The 26,221-nt window shown below is 29.1% G+C and overlaps 3 protein-coding genes across 8 annotated transcripts; 1 reads left to right on the top strand and 2 right to left on the bottom strand.

The window, feature by feature from the left end:
* On the bottom strand, positions 1-12,794 carry LOC119690022 (voltage-dependent anion-selective channel). 3 transcript variants are annotated; one of them, XM_038104998.1, is made up of 4 exons: positions 12,680-12,794; positions 1,648-1,967; positions 380-607; positions 1-310 (listed from the first exon to the last, which is right to left on the bottom strand). In XM_038104998.1, the coding sequence occupies exons 2-4, from the start codon at positions 1,965-1,967 to the stop codon at positions 10-12; spliced, it is 849 nt and encodes a 282-aa protein (XP_037960926.1). In that variant the 5' UTR covers positions 12,680-12,794; the 3' UTR covers positions 1-9. The 3 variants fall into 3 exon arrangements, with proteins under 3 accessions (XP_037960926.1, XP_037960927.1, XP_037960925.1); XM_038104999.1 differs by lacking the exon at positions 12,680-12,794 and adding an exon at positions 7,801-7,903; XM_038104997.1 differs by lacking the exon at positions 12,680-12,794 and adding an exon at positions 2,332-2,516.
* A 3,344-nt stretch (positions 12,795-16,138) lies between these two features.
* LOC119690019 (SET domain-containing protein SmydA-8) lies at positions 16,139-22,004 on the top strand. Of its 4 annotated transcripts, XM_038104992.1 has the most exons (6): positions 16,139-16,227; positions 16,496-16,738; positions 18,178-18,539; positions 20,479-20,808; positions 20,891-21,117; positions 21,317-22,004. In XM_038104992.1, the coding sequence occupies exons 2-6, from the start codon at positions 16,694-16,696 to the stop codon at positions 21,907-21,909; spliced, it is 1,557 nt and encodes a 518-aa protein (XP_037960920.1). In that variant the 5' UTR covers positions 16,139-16,227; positions 16,496-16,693; the 3' UTR covers positions 21,910-22,004. The 4 variants fall into 4 exon arrangements, with proteins under 4 accessions (XP_037960920.1, XP_037960923.1, XP_037960921.1 ...); XM_038104995.1 differs by lacking the exon at positions 16,496-16,738; XM_038104993.1 differs by lacking the exon at positions 16,496-16,738 and having other exon boundaries at positions 18,009-18,539.
* Position 22,005: 1 nt separating this feature from the next.
* Positions 22,006-23,839, bottom strand: LOC119690020 (protein mushroom body miniature). Its single transcript, XM_038104996.1, has 2 exons — positions 22,727-23,839; positions 22,006-22,666 (listed from the first exon to the last, which is right to left on the bottom strand). The coding sequence occupies exons 1-2, from the start codon at positions 23,651-23,653 to the stop codon at positions 22,073-22,075; spliced, it is 1,521 nt and encodes a 506-aa protein (XP_037960924.1). The 5' UTR covers positions 23,654-23,839; the 3' UTR covers positions 22,006-22,072.
* Positions 23,840-26,221: the final 2,382 nt, after the last annotated feature.

The following is a 26,221-nucleotide window of genomic DNA, read 5'->3' as shown; positions in this document are numbered from 1 at the left end:
TTTGCATGTTTAACCTTCTAATTCCAAAGCGACACCAATTTTGTGACCACCGGCATTGAAGTTCTTGCCATCGATTAATGTGGAAAGGGTCAGTGTGACTCCATCACGTAATTTTTGTTGATAGCCTAAACCAACTTGGCTGGCATTGTTGACTTTGGCGCGTACGCTAGCATCCTTATCCAATTGATATTTACCACCGATACCGAACTTAGTATTATTGCCACCAGTTGCCCATGATAACTGCACGCCACAGTCTAGTTTATCAGAGCATCTTTGGAAAATGGAGCCGCTGAATTCCTGACCATCATTTCTAAATGTATAAAATAAATAAATAAATTAAACAATCAATATTTTTATTAAAAAAAAAAAAAATACTTACACCGCTGTATGTAATACGAAATCTTTTGTGGAATAACCCAAGGCAAAGTTATTGGCGGCCAATTTTGAATTTTGGGTATCGAAAGCGGTCTGGTAACCAGCCAGCCATCCCTGGTAGCCAAGTACAAGTGAGCTATTGATTAGAGGTCCTTTTAAGTCAATGTTGACATCAGAATCAAATTTGACATTTTCATGACCGTACGAAGCCTTCAATTTGCCTTCCTTATTGCTGCATAAATGGAATTTAAATTATAATTAAATATAAATATCAATCGATAAATATATATAAGTAAATAGAAATATATATAAATAAATGTAAGTATACATAAATAAATATAAAAACATATATAAATTCATAAGTAAATAAATGTAAATATATATAAATAAACATAAATATTTATAAATAAATAAATATGAATATATATAAATAAATAAATAAATATAAATATATATAAATAAATATAATTATATATAAATAAATATAAATATATATAAATAAATATATATATATAAATAATTATAAATATATATATATGTATATAAATAAATAAATATAAATATATATAAATAAATATATAATATAATATATATATATATAATATAATAAATATATAAATAATATATAAATAATATATATTAATATATTATATATATGAACATATATATATAAATATATATAAATATAACATAATAAATATATAATATATATGAATATATATATAAATATATTATAATATATAGAACATATTATAATAATATTATATAATGTAATATATATATAAATATAATATATATATGATACATATATATAATATATATTATATATTAGATCATATATATAAATATATAATATATATAAAATAATATAAAATATTATATATATAATATATATAAAATATAATATATATATAATAAATATATATATATATAATATATATGAACATATATATAAATATATATATATATATAAACATATATATAAATATATTATATATATATAAATATATATAAATATATATAAATATATATAAATATATATAAATATATATAAATATATATAAATATATATAAATATATATAAATATATATAAATCTATATAAATAATTTAAAAAAAATGCAAATATATATATATGTATATAAACGTATATAAATACATATAATATAAAAATGTATATAAATAAATATATAAAAATATACAAAAATATAAATAAATATAAATGAATATAAACATTTGAAAAGAAATTTAAATATTTTTAACTTTAATTTACCCAGTTTGTGGGGCGAAAGTGCCTGCGAAAGACAATTTAAGGCCTTCAAGTAATTGATCTTGGACAGAAACTTCAGTGAATAACGTATTATCTGTGCTCCATTTCTCCGTTAAAGTTAGACCATAATCGTTAACTTTGTATTTGGTTTCCAATGAACCGAAGACTTTGCCAGATTCTTGGTTAGAGTGACCTACTGTATTGAATTCAATGCCAGAAGCAGTTTTGGTCTTGCAGTCCAATTTCCATAAACCAAAGTGGTAACCTTTACCGAAGATATCCCGTGCTTGTTTACCAAGATCTGAGTATGATGGAGGAGCCATCTGTAAAAATAAAATAAACATTTTTAATAAAAAGAAAACAAATTCACAAAATATACAAGCTTTTTTTCTTAATAAAATCTAGAACAAAACTTACTGATGTGCCCGAATTAATTAGTTCTATCATTTAAGTATACAGTGAAAGCTCTGTTAAATAGACATCTTTCTGCAACGTGCTATCTGTGCACGTTCTTTTAAACGGACCGATCTCTCTTAACCAGTCAATATGACTGATACCGGCGGTATCCATTTAAGAGAGCTTTTACTTTATTGCTAGCTTCCTTAATATATTAAGTAAAAGTTATTCAATAATGTATAACGATTTAAAATAAGTTAAAAGTAATATTAAGAAAATAAGATTTCATACGGCTTTGATTTTAACTATCATAACTTCAGGTAGTTCCCAGCCATTTGTATTTGTATTACTTATTATTTCTGTCTGTTTTTTAAACAGTCCTTTGAGTCTATGTAATATATCCATATGTGTTTTATTGATTCTAATGAAATGCGCCGTAAGATACACAAAAATTTTGAAAAAAAGGTCCAATGAATTCTAAATGTCAATTGATGGTAACTGGTAAACATAAATTCACTTATTTACGATTGACATATTTGACAACTCGAACTGCAGTGTTGTATAATGGTTTTTTATGGATTTAAAATAGGTGCATACTATTGTCAGAGATATAGATCTATTTGTCTACCAAGTTTTATAATAACAAATTTGCCTACTAATCGACTCAGTAGACAGATGTCTATTGTCTATCGGTAGACATTTTATAATAGCCATTATAAGTAACTATATCTGCGGCTGTGGTGCGACGCGGTACAGTATGCGGTTTATATGAATGTCCACACAGTTACGGTAGAGCACCAGGCACAAAGTTGAAAAAAAAAGAGCAAGAAAAGAGAAAATTTAAATTTTCTGTATTATAGTTCTTAAATTAAATTTCTAACTCACTACATTCAAAACTAAACGTGCTTGGAAAAATGAAATACATTCGATCTGATAAAATCTAAGAACTGCATCATCTAAAAACTTTAAACTCCTATATAGTAGATACAATTGACAGACCGTTCCATGTTAACACAGTTTTGTGATCTAGAGTAAATCTTGATTGAATCCAGATTTACTAATCGAAAACGATATTTAGGTAACATGGACAAGACCAGTCGTTGTTGTTGCAACTTGTATTGGAAGGGGCGAGTGGTCAATAAATATATATAAAGATACATATATAAATAGATATATAAATAATTATGGATATATAAATAAATACCTTGGTAGACAAACTTGCAAGAAGAGAAGCGGACGCGGCTTTCTGTGGTCTAGGCAAACGACTCTATACATTCTTATGAATGACGCAGAGGAAAAAGAAAGTGAACTCTATTGGGAAATGCTACCAAGACTATCACAATTTAAGATGCTTTTAGGGACTTACAACCTAAAACAATTCAAAGATTGCAAAGAACAATCAAAGAGTGTAGAATGCATAATCACTTAACGAAGTTAGGAATTAAATCCAACTCAGACTGTAGAGGAGAGAGAGAGAGAGACACTGCATACCACGTGCTTGGGGAGTGCCCGGCAGTGATGCACAAGCGAAAGTTATATCTAGGAGGGTATATTTCATGAATTACAAGGATTCAAGACTAGGAAAGATAGGCTCTATACTGTCTTTCATTAAAGAAATTGGACTTGGAAAAACAGTCTAGTCCGACTAAGGGACACAATGGATCTTCTAAGTCGCAGTGCACTATCTCTTTACACAATAATAATAATAATAATAATAATAATAATAATAATAATAATAATAATATATAATATATAAATATACGTGAGTACATTTTTCAAGAAACAAATTTGGATTGTAGACACGAAATAAGAGAAAATTTTAAAAATAGATTTATTTTTACATAATATTTTATTAAAAAAATAAAAAATAAAGTTATTTTATAAAAAATTAAAAAACAAAAAAACAAAAAAGGCAGTGTTAAAAACAACCACAAAAATGGATTAAGTCAACTTATAGCTTTGGAAATGTGTGGGTCAATGAACGAACAAATTACTTCCAACATTTTTTTGTGTTTCACGTTTTCTACACTGCAGTTTGCATTATTTATTTTTAATTATTTTGCCGGATTGTGACGTATCAGGAAAAAATACGAATAAAAAACTATTGAACGATGAGAGAGAGAGAGAGAGAGAGAGAGAGAGAGAAGGGAAGAAGACTAGTGAATGGATTGATTTGTTGGAGAAAGATCATTGACATGGAAGAAATAGCGCTGAGGCTGCTACGTAAATAGTATGGAGAAGCAACCGATCTGCACTTGGTGCTTGAGTACAAATATTTGTAACTCGTATTAATTTTATGAAGAAATAAAAATAAATAATGCGCAAAATTCTTCTAATGTTTGTCAACAAGACATTAATGAACATTGGAATGATCATTAATAACGTCATGATCGGCAATTTAAAAATAACAAACTGATAATATTTGTTAGTGCCAATTTGCGCTATATTTTTAAAATTGTGTTCTTCATTTTTACGCTACAAATCTCAGACGATTTTATTATTTACAAAACAGAAAAAGAAAAAGAAAATTAATTTTATTTTAAGTTTCAGTTTTAGTTTTAATTTACAAAAGTCAAATGTGTGACATTTAGGTTTATTAATTTATATTTACATATAACTGAATTATATAATAATACATTTGAAGGGTTCAAAACATTTTAATTATGATTAATTGGAAAAATATGTTTTTATATTTGGAGTATCCAGAAAACTGTTTAATTCCTTAGAACCATTTTAAGCAAACAGTCATATGACCAATAGTCGTCACTAGATGGTTTTACAACCATCTGCACATGATCATGAAGGCATGTTATGCAGGCAGTCAAATCACAAGTCAATTACATACTGTGACTATTATTTTGCTAATTCTTGATTGTGCTCCGAGAAACGACATCATTTTTGACATTCACTACTGAGTAATATTGTTTTGACCAACGTAACATGGTTCAAAAATTTTCAAATCCCGAGAAAACGAAATTTCTATCTTGATTCATTTCATTCTCATTTATGTAAACAACATTTTATGTAATTTTACTTCCTTACGTTCAAAGTATTTTCGCTTTTTTCTTCATCAGGAGAATTCCTAATATTAGAATTTAATTATAACAGTTTATGTTTGACGTGACCATGACTGTCTGCATAACATGGCTCAAAATTAAATGAAGTCACAAATTCCACAGAATTTGTTTTATCAGCATTTTCTAATTTTTTTAGAAAATGTTTTCAGCGGTCAATTGTTGAATAAAATCTTCATAGAACCATTCCGATTTCCGGCACCACCAATTTAACAATGGATTTTAACAAAGACAGCTATTATTGAACAAAACCTTTCGGCAGTGTTATATGTCAAGTCAATATAATTTAGTTTTCGAAATATTAGACTTTAAAATTGCGAATTTTTATATATAAGTCACCAACAAGTAGATACGCCATCTGGCGCTAAATCCATGTAAAATATTGCAAATAGTAGTAATACACTAGTTGTCGTTAGATGGCATGTGCAGCTCTTTTTGTTAGTGTAATGTAAAAGATTTATAACAGTTGCACTTCAATTGGAACAGCCTATATAATATCTGGTAAAAAAAAAATAATTAGAACTTTTGTCTAATTAAGAACACTAAGGCATAGTACTTTTGTGAAAGATTTTTGTTAAGACTTTTCTCGTAAAGACCACTATTCTGAGCAACTGTTAAATTAATTACATAAACAACAACTAAATGTGGCAAACAACAGCTAAATGCACCAAACTACAATTAAATGTGGCAAACAACAGCTAAATGTACCAAACAACAATTAAATGTGGCAAACAACAGCTAAATGCACCAAGCAACAACTAAATGTGGCAAACGACAGCTATGGAATGCACAAAACAACAGTTAAATGCACCAAATAACAGCTAAACACACCATCCAGTGGTTGCTATTATATGAAATGTAAACATAGTTTATAAAAACAACAATTAAAAAGTAAGGCACGCCGTCTGGTAAATTTTCCATGTTAAAAAAATTTGCAATTTTATATTGTCCGATTTTGCAAGATATATATCTTATTGGAATAAGTTGCTTAAGATGGGCTCGAATTCAGTGTTTTGGATATCGTTATCGTATCCTTAGATTAATTTCTTTAAAGTTAAATAGAGAAATAAAATATTTGCATTGTAGAAAATGGTACTAAAACATGCTAACCAAGTTTTTAGTTCTTGGTTCGATGCCGCGATGAGTCCATACAGAACCTCGCTATTTGAGTTATTGGTCTCTGCACGTAAACATATTTAAACATACTATCCACATGCTAATTATGAACCATGTTCACTGTTAACTTTAAAACATATTATTACAATTTTTTCTATTTTTATAATTATATATTTTTATTATTATATATATATATATTATATTTTTTTTTTTATGCTGTTGTAACCAAGGCTTTGAACCGAAATTTTCAATTATTTAAATTATTTTATATTTTTTTTTTTTTGTTCTTGATTCAGTTTCGATTCGATATTGTGGTTGTAGCCCATAAAGAGACTTTACTATGTGAGTCATTGGTTCCGGGAAGTAAACTCGGACGGTTATGGCATCTTAATAATCCAACAGGAATCAAAATAAATAAAAATAGAATTATTTTTAAAAATAGTAATTTAAATATCGTTGCCAACTGCACGGATACCTGATATATTATTACACATACAATCTTTAATATTTACTTATTAAAAAATAAACAAAATAATTTGCAAAAAAAAAAAAAAAAATAAAAAAACTTGGCAAGTTTATGAGTCTATTGAGCAAAGAAACTACAAAGCAGACATATCATGTGATAATATAAAATGATGAATACACACATAGAAACCTTTAGAACTATAGAACTACACTTTAGCACAATAGAGTGCTAAAATAATACTTATGCAAAAAAAATATATAATTTTATTATTATATATGAGAAAATATCTTTTTTCATAAAAGAAAATTGAATTTGTAGCTTAAGATTTTTTTTTTTTTTTTTTTTTTTGTAATAACTGAATAGATAAAGTCACATAATGAATGTTACGAGAGCAAGTAAAAAATATGGAAATTCAAAATTCAAGCAAATATAACCGGTAAGAAAAATAAGAAAAACTTTATGATGTAATCAGTAGGGAAGGAAAAATGAAATTTAATATAAAAATGTTCCAGCATTTTTAAGGAAAATATTAAAAATGCACTTGCCTCGGACGTGACTATATTCGCATTCGCATCAATTTCATTATTATTAACACTATCATGACGTTTGTTTTTAACCCTGACCCAATTTTCTAAAAACTCCGGTATTTCAAAATAAAAATTTGCTAATAGGCGATATGGCCCATTAAATGATTTTGTTTCGCTGTTGTTGTTGTTGTTGTTATTGTTGTACATGTTTGCTCCATATGCAGGTATTACTTATAAAGTAAAATAATTGCAGTTGATTTTTTTGAGAAGTACGACTTTTCTTTAGAAGGCAATAAAGCGCAAGCACGTTAAATATATAATTTAATAAATTATTGGAAAATATTTCTCACCACACATTTAACTAATCTACCACTAATATTGCATGTTGAATAATAAACGCTTTCATATGTTAAAAAAAAAAATTACAGCTAATTACACAATTTGGTAATATTTCCAATGGTAAAACGGGAAGAGAAAATAAACTGTTTTTTATTTTATTTGAAAAAAAAAAATTTAAATAATAGTAAAATCTGTAATTAATTAATATTAATGAAATTTTTATAAATAAATACTTTACTTTCTTTTTTTTTAATAATTACACAAATGAACACTTTTACTTTTATTAAACTTTCTCGCGCTCTCTTCTTATTTAAACCTAACACTTTAGCACGCTAAACTGTTCTGCGCATGGTATCGTTTCATTTGGTGAAGTTGAACACCCTTAGTTGACATTTCGCCGATTTCAAATTTTCGCCAACAATTACACCACTCAACACAAATAAAAATCACCACTTTTAGCACAAGACGTATACGTCAACGTCAAATGTCCCGTCTATGCATTTGTGTGTGTATGTGTGTTTGTAAGCGCAAATGTATGTTAAGTTTGGAAGTGCCTATCTTTATCGATTTGTACTAATCTACGTGCGATCATGATGACGTCAGTTAGTACTCATTTTAAGTAATAAAATTTATTTGTTTTAATAACGCGTGTTTATGATTTTGATTTTTAAAAATAAACAATAATTTATTAGTATTTTTCTAAAGAAATTATGAAATAATATACCGTTATAAAAGTATAACAACAGACTTCTGAGATAAGTTCCTTAGTCTTACTCTTACTATCAAATACTGTGGTGAGCTAAGTACACAACATGTATAAGAAGTTATTCTTTGTATAGAGAGTAATATCAATTATAGAGAAAATTAATTATATATGATTTTTTTTTTTTTAAAAGTAGGTTTAGTTGGTTTTAGTGTCGGCAGAGCTACTAATTCTATCCAAGTAGCGCAAGACGCTATACCTGGTCCTAAAAATCGAAGTTCTAAAACTAGACTACGATGAATAAAAGAAATTATATTTTGTAGTTTTATGTTTGGAATCTAAAAAGTATACATATAGTATTTTTCATAACGATCTAAAGTTACTGTAAACCATATTTAATTTAACACATAAAAAAAATTATTTACTTATCAAAATACAGAGGTTTTTCGTAGAGAACAGTAGTGAACTACAACAACAAAAATTTATTTCATATTATTTTAAATAATTAAATTTTTGTCTGACCAACCATACAGCTGTTTCGAGTATTGGAAATAATTTTTATATTTAATTATTTGTAAATAATTTTTTTTGAACTGCAAGTACCAGGAATCAAAATATAACATCACAAACTCTAATTAATATTTATATTGAAATAAAAAGAAATACACATCATTTACTAGAATAATGAAGTCATAAATTTGAAAATTACTATTAATCTATATCAGTCGTCACACACACCTATTTAATATGGGACAACTATTTGGTACAAGTTCTTCCGTAAAGTTTTATGTTAATAAAGCTCAGTTTTCAAAATATAGATGATTTTCAAACCATCGAGGTTTAAAGGTGTGAAATTTTTTCATAATAATTTTTAAAGTAATTACACAAATGATGATTAGGAATAGGAATAGAAATAAACAGGGTACCATTTCCCAACGGAGCAGAACACTGCGACCCTGTGGTTGATCTTTTGTGCTTTAACAGACCCTAACCGAACAGAAAACAATCCGATTTTCGAATGAAAGCCAGAATGTCGATCGTTGAGGACCTCCTAATGTCAGAAGGGGACAGTAGTTCTCGACCCAGTGACCTCCTCCTGGCCCAGATCAAGACTGAGCAGTCACAGAATGTGACTGGAAGTCTCGTCTTCTTCTAAGCAGAGTTGACAATCTAACTCTTCGGACGTTAAATATTTCAACTCAAATACCTCAACTATGTTCTACTGAAGAAGTATACCTTACAATAACTTATGCCTTATCTTACCATAATGATTAAGATAAATGGCGTTTTTTATAATTGTTTCATACAAGATTTTCTAGTTTTTAAGCCCTACTTCTCAAAAACTAAGCTAGATTGATATATGGCGTAATGGGAAAAAGATGTTTTGGTGATCTTCGTAAATTTTCCAATAAATATAAAAACTATACTTATACTAATTGGCAATAAATGGAAACTAAATGGTAAATCCGCAGTGCCATAACGTAAGTATGGCTTGAGTGTATTTCAGTAAAACAAGACAGCGCGAGTCAACCACAATATATATTGTAAAACCAAATTTACAATGCTAAATTTTTTTTTTTATATAATTTAATGTACGGCTTTTCCCAACTTAAGAAAACAAGCGAAGCAAATGGATCTTGTGGTGAAGTAAAGAAAACATAAACTGTTTTCTGTTTTTGACAAACAAATTTCCTGAACGACTTGGCACCCAAGTCAAAACTTATAAGTTTGAAGTTGTGAAAGACTTCATTTATTTGTGAAAAAGCGTAAACTCTAAAAGTGACATCAGTCTACAGATGTAACGAAGAACCACTTTTGCCAAGATGTTAATTCGGTAAGCAATTTTTTCTTTCTTATCTTGCCTATCATGTTGTGTGGTGCAGAAGCTAGGACAACAGTGATGAGAAGGCGTTAGGAGCATTCGAGAGAAAAATAGACTCATTCGGCAGATCTATGGACTGTTACTCGTTGGCAACAAATTATTTACGAATCGAATTAAATGGAACGGTAAACCATATTTTCCAGAAAAAAATATACTCATTTTGCAGATCCATGGACTATTACTCTTTAAAAATAATGTATTTACGAATCGAATTAAATGGAATGGTGAACCATATTTTCAAGAGAAAAGTAGACTCATTTGGCAGATCTATGAACTGTTACTCGTTGCCAACGAATTATTTACGAATTGAATTGAATCGTACGGTGAACCATAATTTCAAGAGAAAAATAGAATCATTTGGCGGATCTATGGGCTGTTAACGAATTATTTACGAATGGAATTAAATGGAACGGTGAACCATATTTTCAATAGAAAAATAGATTCATTCGGCAGATCTATGGACTGTTACTCTTTGGCAACAATGTTTTTACGAATCGAATTAAATGGAACGGTATGCCATATCGGCATTTCTGGGTTGTTCATTTCGTACGCATAGAAGGAAGTAAAAAATAACGTCCGTATCTGCGATGGAAATATCAAATGTACAATCCAGCTGTTCTCTTTCTTAGAAGATAGAAGATTACTTTCTTCTATTCGTACGACTTATGACTAAGTCACTAACCGGGTTAGCTCTAGCGAAAGCTACTGTAAGTAGTTACAACAACAAATGTTATTCCCTATATATACAATGATATTTAAGGAATATTTTTTTAACTGTTTTTACCTAATAATTTTAATAAAGTGTTTTTTGAAGGCTAATTGTTCAAATTTTTTATTGTTGTTTGAAAAATAAAAATTAAGAAAAAGAAACCACGATTTGTTTGAATATTATTTTTTAATTTATTAATATTTCTACTTTAGTCTAAAGTCATTAACAGGAAACTTTTTTTATTAGAGTATCGAGCAAAAAAAATTGGTGGTGATATGGAAGAATTAGGCTTCAATCTACTCTGTGAGTTCTAAAGATGTATATACCATATTATGTATGATTTAATAAATTTGATTATGAACTATAAAAATAAAATTATATTTTTTTTCTTTTTTTGTTTTAATTTAATTTCTCATGCGAACAAGCACACGCTGATTGTGTAACAATTTTGCATGAAAAATATTCAAAATTACGAGAAAAAATGATAAAAAAAAAAGAAGAATAAAAACAAATTAAAAAAAAACAGAATAACTAATTAAGAGTGCTTAACAGCTTAGATTTGTACTTCGTTATCACGAGCAAAGCTAGTTAATGTTGGTCAACTTGTATCTACCAGAGTCGAACGAGTTTTGTATCTGATAGATAGGAAAGTACATTGGCATAAATGGGCGCAGTTATCAGAGCGGCAGTATGGCGCGATATGTTAAATGAAATCCCCAAAACAGTGTGAATGAATAAAAATATAAAATTGTATTTATATAGTATTGTAAACTAGATAAACTTTCATATGAAATGATGATTTGAAATTAGCATTTGAGTTTTTTTTTTTTTGTACCAAGTACAGTACGCTTAAAGTGCAATAGTATTCTAAAATACAATATTTCTAAAATATTCCAAACAATTAAGCTTAAACAATATTGAATTTATATTTTATTTAGAAAAAAAAAACTAATTTAATTGTATATAAACAATTTATGGAAAATAATAAAGTTTTCTTTTCCACATTGACTCAAAAAAAATCAAATTTACGTTACGTAACTGTCACACTTGCCTATAGTCTCACTCACACGGCTGGCCCCTCGCCCTGCCAGCCGTTCGTTCATTCATTGAAATGATTATGAAAGAAAATTACAACCGGCAAAGGTAATAAATGCAGCCTTTTGCTCTTATTTACGCCTTAGTAAGTTGCAGTTCCATTAATTCATTTGTTATCAGTCAAACAAAATAAAATTATTATTAATTTTTATTAATTAAAAACAGAATCCAATAAAACACATGCTTATCAAAAAATCATATTGAAAAGTGAAATTAAGATTTTATTTGTATTAAATCAACTGAAATTTCTTTTGGTTTTTTGATTTTAATAACAAATCATTTCCACCAATTATATGTGTACAATTATTTTTATTATAAATTCAAAAATATAAAAATAAATTTTTATAAAACAAAATATCGTACGAGCTCATAAAAATGTTAAATAAAAAAAAAAATATTCAAAAAAAAAATTGAGGGAAATGTGCTCATTACGACGAGTCAGTCTATCCATCTATCCATACATTTCTATAATTTTTTTTTATTTGTCTTGTTTTCCCTAACATGAGTGAGAAACATTACGGCGAAAAAGAACGGAAGAAATTCACTAAATTTTCACTTTAAGTCGGACTACCACCACGTTTAAGGTTATGAAATCATTTTATATTAAAATTTTTTTTAATTTAAGGTTTTTTTTATTTTTTCCGTAGAATTAAATATTATGCAATATTATTTGCATGCACAATTCAATGCTGAAATTGCAGTTTTAATTTAAAACTTAATTTACTTACTCTTAATTAGTTTTAAGTATGAGCGTGAAAATCAGGAACACAAATTACTACGAACAAACACCACAAAAGCAAGTTTGCGACTTCAGACAATGAGAGATTCGCGAACTGAGTTGACTTGTATGTTTGTTCCTCTTTGCTGCTTTCATACAAAATGTATGCATGAATTGAGTATTCAATTTAGAGTTGCCATTGCCAAACGAAAACACTAATTTGTAAGATTTCATATTTAGTAATTTCTACCGTATGATTTCAATTTCGCCGGCATATCTATTTGACAACGGTTTTTAGTACAGTCACATATTCTGATCAACTACTTTATGTATCAATGTGATTTAGTTTTTGAGATATTGAGCTTTAAAATCGAAAGTTTTTAAGTGTATGGCAATGTGGCAAAAAACAGCAAGTTGCTAGTCTATATTGGTCGAAATGTACGCAAAATAACAAGACTATTATCTCTATCTAGACCAGTTGTTGTTTACTGGCCAAACACTTTGGTCAGAAAAAAAAAAAAGTGTTACCAACGCAATAAACGAACTATTGTCAATCTTCATTGGCAAATCCAACGAATATTGCAATCATATGTCAAAAATCGTTTGTAAACAAAAATTCAAACAAAATTCTAAAATTTTATAAATTTGAAAATTGGCAAAATAATAAAAATTCTGTTTTATTTTGAAATTTCACACATTCTTATCATTCCTTTAAATACTGTATTCATTTTAATTTTCAATATATATTAAGTATTTATTTTCATACAAAATGTAATATATTTTTTTATATTATTTCAGCAACTGGATAACTAATCCGTGTATGAATATATATACACAACAAAAAAGGATATATCACATGAACGATTCAAGCTATTAGTGGTATTCAGACATAGTTCGATTACTCGGTAATATGATAAAATGGCTATTTTTGGTTAAATTGTAAATTAAATTAAATTTTAATCATATGAATCTGCTGATAAACTCTCAAGGCTGGTTCCTGTTATGCTTAAGTCTTTAACTTTGCTAACTTAAATGATACTTAAGTGACTTTTAAACCTTGAAATAGACCCTTATTATGATTTTAATCATCATAATTATTACTGTTATATGATTCATGATTTTCTTTTGAAATTTTTTTGAAAAGGAACTATTTGTTTTTTTTTAATCTATTGATTAATTGACAATTACAACAAATATTATCATAAAGTGAAACAAACTATATGAAACTATCCTTCACAATTTTATCATATATAGAACATATATAGAAAAAGAACATATCTGCGATAGAGTGATCGAATTCAACCCGCACTTATTGTGCTTGATGCACGATACTGAAGAAAACGCGTATGCAGCAGAAACGCCGGGGAAAGTGATAATGGGTTGTTATAGCCAAATAAGTGAGTAAGTTCTATGATATTCGATTTGTATGTTAAATCCCTTTGTAAAAATTTAAAACGATTACAAGCAGTGGTGATGGTGCGGTTCCGATTTCCTAGGCTTAGAGCTTATTTCTCGAGATTGTAAACATTTTGCAATGATTATACTTATAAAAAATTTAACACGCCATCTAACGCTAACTAGTTAATGAAACTATTACATTGATAAGACAAACAACTGGTAATAATAAAAAGATACGTGAGATGGGGCATTTACTAGTTACTAGCTGCAAGTGTGGCAAAAAACGCTTATATTCGCTAAGCGAGACATTGGTACCACTGTTGCTATCACTCAAGTGTTATGTTTTGGCAAAAAGCAGATCTTGCATTTGTGCATGTAATGCAAACAAATTAAATTTTGTATAAAAAATAAATAATTAACATAAATTGAAAATTAAAATGAATACAGTATTTAAAAGAATGAGTGAAATTTCAAAATAAAATACTGAAATTTCACATTTTTCCCAATTTTAAATTTATAAAATTTTTGAATTTTGTTTGAATTTTTGTTTAAAAACGATTTTTGACATATGATTACAATATTCGTTGGAATTTCCAATGAAGGTTGACTATACTTCGTTTATTGCGTTGGTAACACTTTTTTCTTTACTGAAACAAGTACTGGCCTAGAGAGAAGAAACAGTGTTTTTGCTGTTTTTTGCCACACTTGCGAGCCACCGAAAAGGCCTATTGTTGAATTGCTAAATAAGAATATTGTAACTAGATATTTGTTGATTATGGAAGACCTAGCTATACTGCATTCATACGAGAATTTTATTTGTAATTTCAGTTGTCAATTGCTGTTGCTTGCAATGCAAAATGAAAATTTTTGACATTACAAATTAATTTGTAATTAAAACTTAAATTACTAACAAAACTCTCGTGTAAATCTTAAATAAAGCCCATAAAATTACATTTAAATAAACCGGCAATAGCACATTGTGAATTTAATAAATTGTTATAAAATGATTTAAAAGTTGACATTTTATATAAATTATTTAGCATACATTTAATACTTTAACATTGTAGAAATTTAGCATGTGTTTAGCATGCTTAATAAAAATCGTAAAAAGGCCAACTATTTTATGATTAAAAAGTAAGAATTTTTTTTACAAAATTAAGAAGAATTACCAATACATTATTTCCTTGAAAGAAGTATTACTAAGACCGTGTGCGAGTTCGAGGTAAATTGAGGTAAAGTAAATTGATATTCCCTAGAGATTTTTTGCACTGCACTTATGTAAATATTTATTTATTTATTGCACTTATTTATTATTTTTGGTTAAACATTTTAAATTTATTTATTTATTTATTAAACATCTTTTAAAGTTTAATACCTAATTTGTCCTACTCGAAATTCTGGTAAATATCAACATTCTGCTAACATTCTGCTGCTATACCGACATAATTCACAATTTCGCTCAATTTACCATCAGTTACTCGAAATCGCACACGGCCAAAATTGAATATTTATTTATTATTTCTCAGTGCGTTTGTTTACAGCTCAGCTGTTCTTTGTTTACATTTTATATTTCAATATATGACATATTTTCGTCTTTGCAGATGATGACTAAAATATTTATTATTGTTTGTTGATGCCGTGGGAGTAAATATTTTCTAAAAGTCAAGTTTTATTTTTTCAATTAGACTCTTTACGTGATTATAAACAATCGAATTCAATAAATTATCTGAGCGCTGTTAAGAGGTGTTCTCTTCAAGTATATAGCACTGAATGCCTTTATTGTGATTTTGTCACTATCAGCTGCGTTTTCTTAATATCCAAAAATACCAAAATAAAATTTTCCAAATCTGTTCTGACAGTTTAAGGCATAATGTAAAAACATCCGTCTGTCTGTCCTTCGGAAGGATTTTATAAGAGAAGACTCTCTTTGGAGTTGTATATACTTAATGTAAAATATGAAATATTGAATAAATCTATTAATTAAAACAAAGTTATCCTTTCTTTTTATAATTACTATTGTAATAAAAATCATATTTAAAAAATATTTTCGTTTTTATATAATTGAGTCCAATTAAGTTTGAGATCTAGAACTGAAGGCAGTGGTTCTAGATTTATCAAAAGTCTTTATTTATTCGAATTCGCTCAGAAGTCTGTCTCCAGGTAGAGCATAACATCTTATAATAATCTTATAATTATTATTATTGTATTGATTATTATAATTAAAAATTATTTGTGTCCTATGACAAGTAATCTATTTCGAATAGTGAGGAAATTTTCCAGTTTGTTTTTTTTAATTTTTAATAAAATTAACTCTTGGGCTATAGTGGTTTAAAAATGGTTATTGGTTTTTTAGTCTGTATGTAATTTTCAGACTATAAATTAAATAATAATAATTATAATAATATTAACAATAATTGTTATTTTTTAGTTACTTCACACATAGATGTCATGAGCAAAAAAACGAACTTATTGAACTTGGCAATAATTGACAATACCTTGTTTTTAACTAGTGACATCTTAGCATCTCGCTTTGATTACCGACCCATTGCAGTCCCTTTCAGGCAGAAGTAATGGCAATTTGCTACGTAGTTACATAGGTCTCAATGTAAATATCGTAATCCCAAATATGAATATCGTATTGTCGAACAACCAAGCTGCTATCAAATCTCTGGTAAGCGCTACAGAACATCCTTAACATTTCAGCAATAACAGGTTTCTCTTAACAAGCTAGTTATTTGCGTCAGTGTCCAGCTCACATGGATAGCTGGGCACAGGGAAGTCCTCGGCAATTGCAAAACAATTGTCCAAAAAAAAATCTAAGTATAGCTAAACAAACTTGGGCAGATGAACCCTTATGTCAGACTAATAACATAATGCATTAAATGTCAATGCTTTCTTGATATCTCCAAATAAAGGTGATAACGAACCAATTATTTTCTCTATCTTCTTCCTAAACAATATTGCGCAGATCAAATCTCAATCTTGAACTGGTCCAAATTGAACAAGAAACGTACCAGTAAGCCGCATTAACTAAGGTATCACCAACTCAGTACTGGTATTGGTACTAGGAAGACATGTTATGAGATTAAGGCTATCCTATAATGACTTTTGCCGAGGTTATGGCTTTGTGGATATGACAGAAACTGTACTAAATATTATATGTCTGTGTCCATTATTGGTTAGCAGAGGATTTAAAGTTGTAGGGGCCCATTTGTGTCAACCATCATTCTGAAATATTAGGTTGTTGATCAGGTTTATAAATTTGTCAGGTTGGTTCACTTTTACTTGTATAGGGGAGTTGTACTTTTCGGTGTTGCTCGTACGTTGATCACTACGGTTGTTTCAGAAATTCTTTTTAGTCTGCGCTTAAACAACGCTAATCCATGGTTTGACAACTGGCCCATATTTGAGCTCAAGTGGGCTTTAGGTACAAGACGACCATTCCAACCTAATTTAATTTTACTGTTAACAATGTATTTAGTCTTCAAAGAGGAGATTTTAAAAAAAAACAACGCATTGTCAATATATCAATTATTGGTTAGTCTGATGAAGTGATAAACAATAATATAGTCAAGACGTAGAGAGGGGTTATGAAGAAACCTCGCAGTTAATAGAGAGTAAAGTGCTCAAGTGCACTGATTCAACTAGCCTCAACATAATATGGAGTAGAATATTATTTTAGGTGTGGCCGGGAACATGTGAATGCGGTCTAATTCTTCCTCTGAGGTTCGGACTTCGGATTTATAAGAAAATGTAGCTATGACACCTTAAAGGAGTTACAGATATATTTGAGTACTTTTATCAAAGAAGATATTTTTTTAGGATTGTATAGTTTCTAGCATTTGCTATATTTCATGAGTGACAAACTTGCAACTCAACAATTTAAAAATAAAAAATAGATTGCATTGTAAAATACTTTAAAAAACTTTTTGTACTTATAGAATTGAATGAAAAAAAAAACATTCTTAGTACTAAAAATAGAAGACGAAACACAAATACTTGCATCTGAAATTAATAAAACCTTTCTAGTAAAACTCTAGATAGTACTCGTATTTTTCACGTTTATTTGAGGAACTGAAAGCAATAATTTTATAATATATTTAAATTAAGGAAAAAGAATTCAAAATGCAAAAAACTCGAGTGGAAAATCATGATGACTTCAAACGTTGTATGGTAGCGGCGGAACCACTGACCAAGGGCGATATCATCGTAGAGGAATTGCCCTATGCATTTGGACCCAAGCAAAATAGTGATATCGTATGTTTAGGTTGCTATCGCAGCTTAGACTTTGGTGAGGATGGTGATTCTATGGATCGTTGTTACATATGTGATTGGCCATTATGCAGTACTTGCAGTGACTTGCAAGTTCATCAGGGCGAATGTGAAATATTCTTTCAAGCAAATGTTACTTTTGCTGGAAATGTGAGCGAAGACGGTGTCTGCACACAACTCGATTGCATAACACCCTTAAGGTTAGTTCGTTTAATATTTTCTATATAAATATGAATATAAATAAAATCTCTAAGGTAGAATATTAGAATATTTCAGATCTGCAACATACAGCAGATGATTTGGCATGTTATTCGAAATTCTCACTACGACCAAATGACTAAAGAGTCGACCACCTCAGTCATTTTTATATATATTATTTCATATTGTGTACTAACTTGTGCATAGTACACTTTCACACAGAATTTGTATATAAAAATATAACTTAATATTTCTATATTTAAAATGGATATGCACACACTAACACAGTCCATAAAATGCCACCTAATGAGCCGCACATCAATGTTAATCGCACTGTTGTAGGTGAAAATTCAATTTTTGGGCGATTCTTGTCGGTTTCTCAAGCTGTTACCGCTCGAGATGTAGTTCTAGAAGAACAACCATATGCTTTAGGTCCGAAATGTAATAGTCGTGTTGTTTGTCTTGAGTGTTTTAAACAAGTTAAGCATAATAGTAGTCAATTGGAAGATCGATGTGCTGATTGCAAGTGGCCATTGTGTGCAGACTGCTCCAACGGCAATGCCGAAAAGCATAAACAAAATGAGTGTTCAATATTTTCCCGGGCACATGTTAAATTTTTTTCAATACCAAACGATGAGAAGGGCTGCCCGCAATTAGACTGTATAACACCATTAAGGTGAGACATAAATATTGTATAATCGAAAACAATGTTTACAAAAATTAACTAAAGTTTATAATTAAAATTAAATTCGTTAATTGTTACTTACAACACGTTTACACTAACGCAATTAACTGGTCAAAGTGGAGGAATAAATACGAGTTTTTACACAAAATCCATATGGCCTATATATGTGCGCGAGTTCAAGTAAATTGATGGTAAATTGAGGGAAATAGTAAATTATGTCGGTATGGCAGCGAATGTATTTATCAGAATTTCGAGTACGGTAAATTAGATAAATTAGGTATTACTATTGTGGAAATTTTAAAAGATGTTTAATAAATAAATAAATAAATTTGAAAACTTTGAACCAAAAGTAATAAATAATTGCAATAAATAAATAAATAATTATTTACATAAGTGCTGTGCAAAAAATCCCTAGATAATTTCAATTTACTTTACCTTAATTTACTCGAACACGCACACGGACATAAATGAGCCCAAACAGTTTTGAAGTAGTATGCTCATGAGATTCTCTTCAATAAAGAAGACTCTTTTTTCTCAATAAAGAAAACTCTTCTATTGGAACTAAGACTTTTCTCTTAGTTGGACAATTTTTCCCAACCCATGACAATTTAATTATTTAGCATTATTTGGAACACATAATCCATTTGGGGTGGATATCACAAATCACAAATACTAATATATGGATTGGCATGAAGATAGATGATGTTTGTGTGAGCGAGAAAGGGATTGTTTAGGATTAAAAATGTATTTTAGGTAAAAAAAGCAAGAAGAATGCGGGTTCCAAAGATGGCTGGGTCTACGTCCCAGAGTTACTCGTCGCCAGCAACGACCAATTGCTGTTCGACACCTCCCAAAAGGACTTCAAAGCAGATCTCAGCTGGTTACAACAACAACAAAAGAATGAGAAAAACTTCTGTCTCAATTTAATTCTAGCTACGACTTTAAATCTTCTTTGCAATCACATCCTTTGTTTGCAATCTTTTCTAGTACTACTTAAAAGAGAATTCGATCATCCAAGAGTAGTCATAAACCATTTCTATTAACTCCATACGGTCCTCTTTTTGCAGTACCAAATAAGATTCGATCATTTTAAAATTTGTTATTTTTTTTAATGAAAATCCTAATATTATTCTATTCTATATTTTTTAAGATTTTTTTATAAAGAAAATTTAATAAAAAATATCTAAAAAGCAAAACAAAGCTGAAAAACACAATTAAAAAATATTGTAATTCTAATTCTAATTTTTCATTTTAAGGATTCTGCTAGCCAAAGAGAATGATCCAATACGTTGGGAGAGGGAGATTGCACAAATGGAATATCATGATAGGGAAAGACGAGCATTAACTGAAATATGGAATGCCGATCGCATCAATATAGCACAATACTTGCGTGGCCCTTGCATGTTAGCCGACCGATTCTCAGAAGATCTAATAATGCAGGTCGTAGGTATACTTGAGGTAAACGCTTTTGAAGCACGTACACCAGAAGGTTACACCTTTCGCTGTATATATCCAAATACTGCAGTATTGGCACATAATTGCGTACCAAATGTGACTCGGAGTGTTTATCCAAGCGAAGGATATAAGTAAGTAGATTAAGTGACTTTTATATAATATTAATTAAGTAATTATGATTTTATTAATTATAATTGTATTCTTTATTTTTAGGGTACGCTTGCGTACAATGCGTGACTTGGAAGAAGGTGAACAACTTTTCCTTTCTTACACTTACACCTTAGATGGTACAAAAGAGCGCCAAGATAATCTCAAAAATGGAAAGTTTTTCCTTTGTATGTGCGATAGATGTAAAGATCCAACTGAATTAGGAACGCATTTCAGTTCTATTAAGTGTCACAAATGTATAGATGGTTTGGTGACAAACTTGAATCCATTAGGTAACTGTATTTATTATCTAAATAAAAACTTAAATAAGTATTTCTTAAATTTAATTATGCCATACGGCATAAGTAATGCTTCAGCCATTTTATTTAATTCAATTTAATATACTTTTAAGTCATAAGTAAGTAATGATAAATTATTTTGTGTAATTTTAAACGCTAAATTAATAACTAATTAATTATTATTAACTTATAGACAACAATGCGGAATGGAAGTGCAATATATGTGAATTTCAAATGTCTCAGTTAGATATGTCACAATACCTATCTACCATAGAAACAGAAATTGAAAGTGTTAAACAAATGGGGTCTTCTTCACAACGTTTGGAACTTACAGAAGAATATCTAGAAAAATTTGAAAACGTCTTGCATCCACTACACTATTTACTAACTGGAATGCGACAAAATTTGATCGAAATGTACGGACGAGTAGAAGGATATCAGATGATTGAACTTTCTAATAGCTTACTTGAACGTAAAATAGATCTTTGTCGCCAATTGCTACTCGTGTTGGAGAAGTTTGAGCCTGGTCTTAGTCGTACAAGCGCTATGGTTATGTATGAATTACATGTTCCCTTAGTATTATTAGCTAAGCGTGCTTTTGATGCAGGCACCATAACAGTTAAATCATTAGAAGAACGCATAATTGAACCTATTGCGTTACTGAGGCAATGTGTTCAAACACTTCAGTATGAGGATACGTTTTCACAAGAAGGTGTCTTGGGACAAATAGCACAGGAAGCATTGCAAAAACTAAGCACAAATTTTAATGCTTTGCATAACCAATAACCAATCACAGGAGTTGTCATTAATTCATCAACACTTAAAAAAAATTCTAAAATACAATACATAAAAATTATATTTACATATTTTTTTGTACACTCTTTATGTACATATTTTTACTTAAAAACTAATTAAAAGTTACAACGAAATAGTATACGCAATACAGCTTTTATTTATTGAAATTTAATTGTCCATGACCAGGAAAAGCACTGTGTAGCATCTGAGAGAAAAGTGTAGGATTATATGCAGCTGCAGGGGAAAATCCTGGCAGTGGAAACTGTGGAAGACCTGCATGCGCCATAAAAGGATTGGCAGTGTATGCAGCAGTTTCACTAGTAGAAATTGAATTATTTTTCAAACGCCTCCTTTTATGCTTTTTGGAACTTTTTGTTGAACCCACTTCGCTCTCACTACTTGTTGAACTACCGTCAGAACTTGTGCTGTTTGTACTCGATTGTTCGCTCTTTTCCGAATTCTTCATCTTACGTTTACTTTTCAATTTTTTTAAAGTATCCTTTTGTGAACTTTTACGTTTAGATTTCTTGTCTGAGTTTGACTGCTCGGTGGAAGCAACATTATAGTTTGTGTGTTGATTGAAACCAAATTTCAGTTCAGGGTTGAAGAAACCGATTTGAAGCGTACAAAATTCCATAAAGCTTTGTAACATTATACTTAAATTTGGTGGTTTTGGACAGGTTTTTAAATTATGATATGAACCAGAACAGTTTTTGCAAATCATTTGACATTGAAATGATGTATGACCCTAAATAAAATCCATTAATTAAAAACCATTTCTATTTATAATTAATTTTGAAATACTTACAATTTTATCGCAAAGTACACATATTTCCTTTTGATTGGACTCATTCATTGTAGTATTTTTAACCGCAGCTTCCTCTAATTCTTCTTCAGACTCTTCTTTATTATCATTATCTTCATCGTCAATAGAAAACTTGTTTTCTACATGACCTAAACAAACAACATCTTCGGCCTGGGTTTCTGGTTCTGGATTAATTACATTTTTTTGAACTTTATCCTTCACGGGTGTCTCTTCTGAACTGCTCGAACTGCTATCTGAACTATCACTAGAACTTTCATTTTTTTTTTGCAGTTCTAAAGTAGTATTTAGTTTTTCGGTAGTTAAACTCTTTTCCTGTTTTACAGAAATAGTGGCCATTTCTTTAACTTTGTTTTCTTGTTTTATCTTTTCTAATTTTATAGACAAAAGTGGTGGTGGCGTCGCTTCTTTAGGAATATTTGTTGCCACCGTAGTATCGGCAGCTTTAGTAATATTTTCTTGTCTTATTTCACTGTTTTGGGTATTTTTATTATATGAATTCTTATGCGAACGACCGCGAGATTTTTTTCCAAATTGAGGTTGAGCTCTAACTTTACGTTGTTTTTGTCTGTCTCTTCTATGTTGTCTCGGAGTTTTGTTCGCTTTACTATCATTAATTTTTTTAAATCTATTGTAATTCTTTGCATCATTGTTTCGACTGTTTATCATGTTGCTATCATCGTTATAATTATAGTTATTGCCTCCACGACCACCTTGGTAGCCATTTACTTTACTATCATAACCACTTTGATTATATGCATTTCCACTGGAACCTAATAAATTACTTGTATCCCTGGGTGATTTACGTGCGTTGCCATGATGCACATAATTTTGTTGACTGTCACAACGCATATTATTATTTCTGCCATTGTAATTGTTACTACCTCCTGGATAATACATTGTATCACTCATAATATTCTTCTATGCCAGCTATGAATACCAATGCAGTATGAATCATTAATAATGTTTCAAAAACAATTTTTATTACTTTCTGATCAATTATTATATTATCTTAATTGTTCACACTTCTAACACTTTGTTCAACATTTTACATACAAAACATTATCCTTTATCAGGCACGTGGTAATTCTTTGGCAACTAAATTTATAAACAGAAGATTTGATTGCCATCGTTCGCCAATGTCTCATAGAAATGTCAAACACGTAGAGATGCCACTATTTATAAATTATGTGCAGTACGTAACTATGGCCGTGTGCGAGTTCAAGTAAATTGAAGTAAAGTAAATTGAAATTTCCTAGATATTTTTTGCACTGCACTTATGTAAATATTTATTTATTTATATATTTATTGCACTTATTTATTATTTTTGTTTAAAACTTCACAAATTTATTTATTAAACATCTTTTAAACATCTTTCACTATGGTAATACCAAATTTACCTGATTTTTATCTTACTTACCCTACTCGAAATTCTGGTGAATATCAATATTCGCTGTCATACCGACATAATTTACTATTTCCATCAATTCACCAATAATTTACAAATTTTTTTTATTTCGTAAAAATGAAATTAAGTTAATTTGGAATGTGTTCATACTGCTCCAAATTAAGGAAATCACATGCTTTTTGTTTACAAATCGAATGTTAAAACTTACATGACAAAACACCATTTGTATCAGGAAAATTTTAGTAGTTTTATTAGCTTTAGTGAATTTCAGATATGTAGATTATTATTTTGCACTGTATTTTACCTAAATTAATAACAGTTACAGTTTTTTCTATATATTCAAATTTAAAAATTTGCACTACTTTCAAAATATTTTCCCGGTTTTATTAAAGTCAGTTGTTTTTAAAAATAAATGTCACTTCTTCGTTATCTCAACTTATATGGCATTTAAACTGACCTCACATGACTGATTTGGGTCAAAAATCACAAATGAGAAGCAAATGTCTGATTTATATATACAAAATATATATATGCAATGGATTTCATTTTGTATAAATGCTTTTGAGAAAGCTGTTTACGAAAAGAGGTAATCAAATATTTGTTGGTTGCATTTCCTTGAAAACGATGCACCTCTTTTTGGAACTTCTACATCCCAAAAAGTACTTCATCAAGCTAAAAAAAGTTTATAGTTTATATTATAACGTTTGATGGTATATCTTACCTTCATCCAACACTTTTTTGGTACAGGCCAAAATTTTATTTAGATAAAAAATTTTTTTATTTAGATAATTTCGGTTTTTGTGAAATTAAGGTGTATCTGAACATAGAATTAGACATTTTTGGTGTTACTTCCCTTTATTTATTCTTAACTTAGTTAAAAAAAACCCGAACGCTTTTTGTATAGTTAATCAAATTAACTAATTAATCAAAAACCAGTCGGAACATACTCTAAGATTGAAAGAACATTTTCAATGAAATCTTGTTTTTCGACTAAAGCGCACAAATTTATGAAGACGTAATAAAATTTATTAATAAATAAGCATAATTCTTTAATTTCTAAGGTATTTAGTATATACACAAACTTCTTAAAAAATTGCATAAAAATTGAATAAAGAGAAAATAAGGGTTCTTTTTTTTTCAAAAATAACTAAAACTTTTAAAACAACTTATGTTTTTTATATATGGATTTACAGAAGAAATAATAAAAAAGTGAATTCGTAACTATTCAAATTAAAACGTACAAATTTACGTACAAATCACGATTTCTGTTTTAAATCACGATATATTTCATTTTTTAGATCGAAGAATGTGGTCAGGGGAATATCCTGTATATTAAAATCAACTAATAAATGCAATTAATTCAAATGAATCAAGGCTTGTGTAATGGAGTCGTTCACAATGTTACATATTAGTGTGTTTTGAATTAAACTAATTTTATAAGTATTAATTAGAACATTTACGTTACACATAGTATTATTAAATAAATTTTACTTTAAACAAAATTGAAATATATAAATAGATATATTAATACGAAATTTTTAATTTTACTACTTAATGCAATTTTTTTTTTTCGTGGTTGTTGGTAGTGATGCTGCGTTATCAAATATAATTACGAGTGTTAGCACATGGAGCCATCAAAAATCGAACTTTCAACTTTATTAAAGTCCTCAATTTGAATAGAATATCTAGAAAATCTAAAACAGAACATATTAGGTGATGTCTGTTCCATGAGCTACTCGTAGTAACTTTGAGTAACACTGTGCGTGTACATAAGTGCGTTCCACCAGCAAATTTTTGAGTTAATGAGAGCATCTGAGAGAGCTAAGATCCCTGTCAAAATATGAAAATGTTACACAGACTTTACTCGTACATTTTATTTCAAATAAAATAATTTGTATGATGTATGAATCAGCTGTTTTCATTTGAATTAAAATTTTTGTATTGTTTATTTGCGCGGCACTGATCTTATCTCAACAGATTTTACACAAAGCTGTTTCATGAAAATCTGTGGAAAAGGCGAAATTTAGCACTTCATTTGTATTAAGCTCTCAGTTTGTACTTTACTTGTGGAA

This window comes from Teleopsis dalmanni, chromosome X (assembly GCF_002237135.1).
Source record: "Teleopsis dalmanni isolate 2A chromosome X, ASM223713v2, whole genome shotgun sequence".
In the NCBI taxonomy this organism is placed as follows: Eukaryota; Metazoa; Arthropoda; class Insecta; order Diptera; family Diopsidae; genus Teleopsis; species Teleopsis dalmanni.
This window is presented reverse-complemented; position numbering and strand designations above follow the sequence as displayed.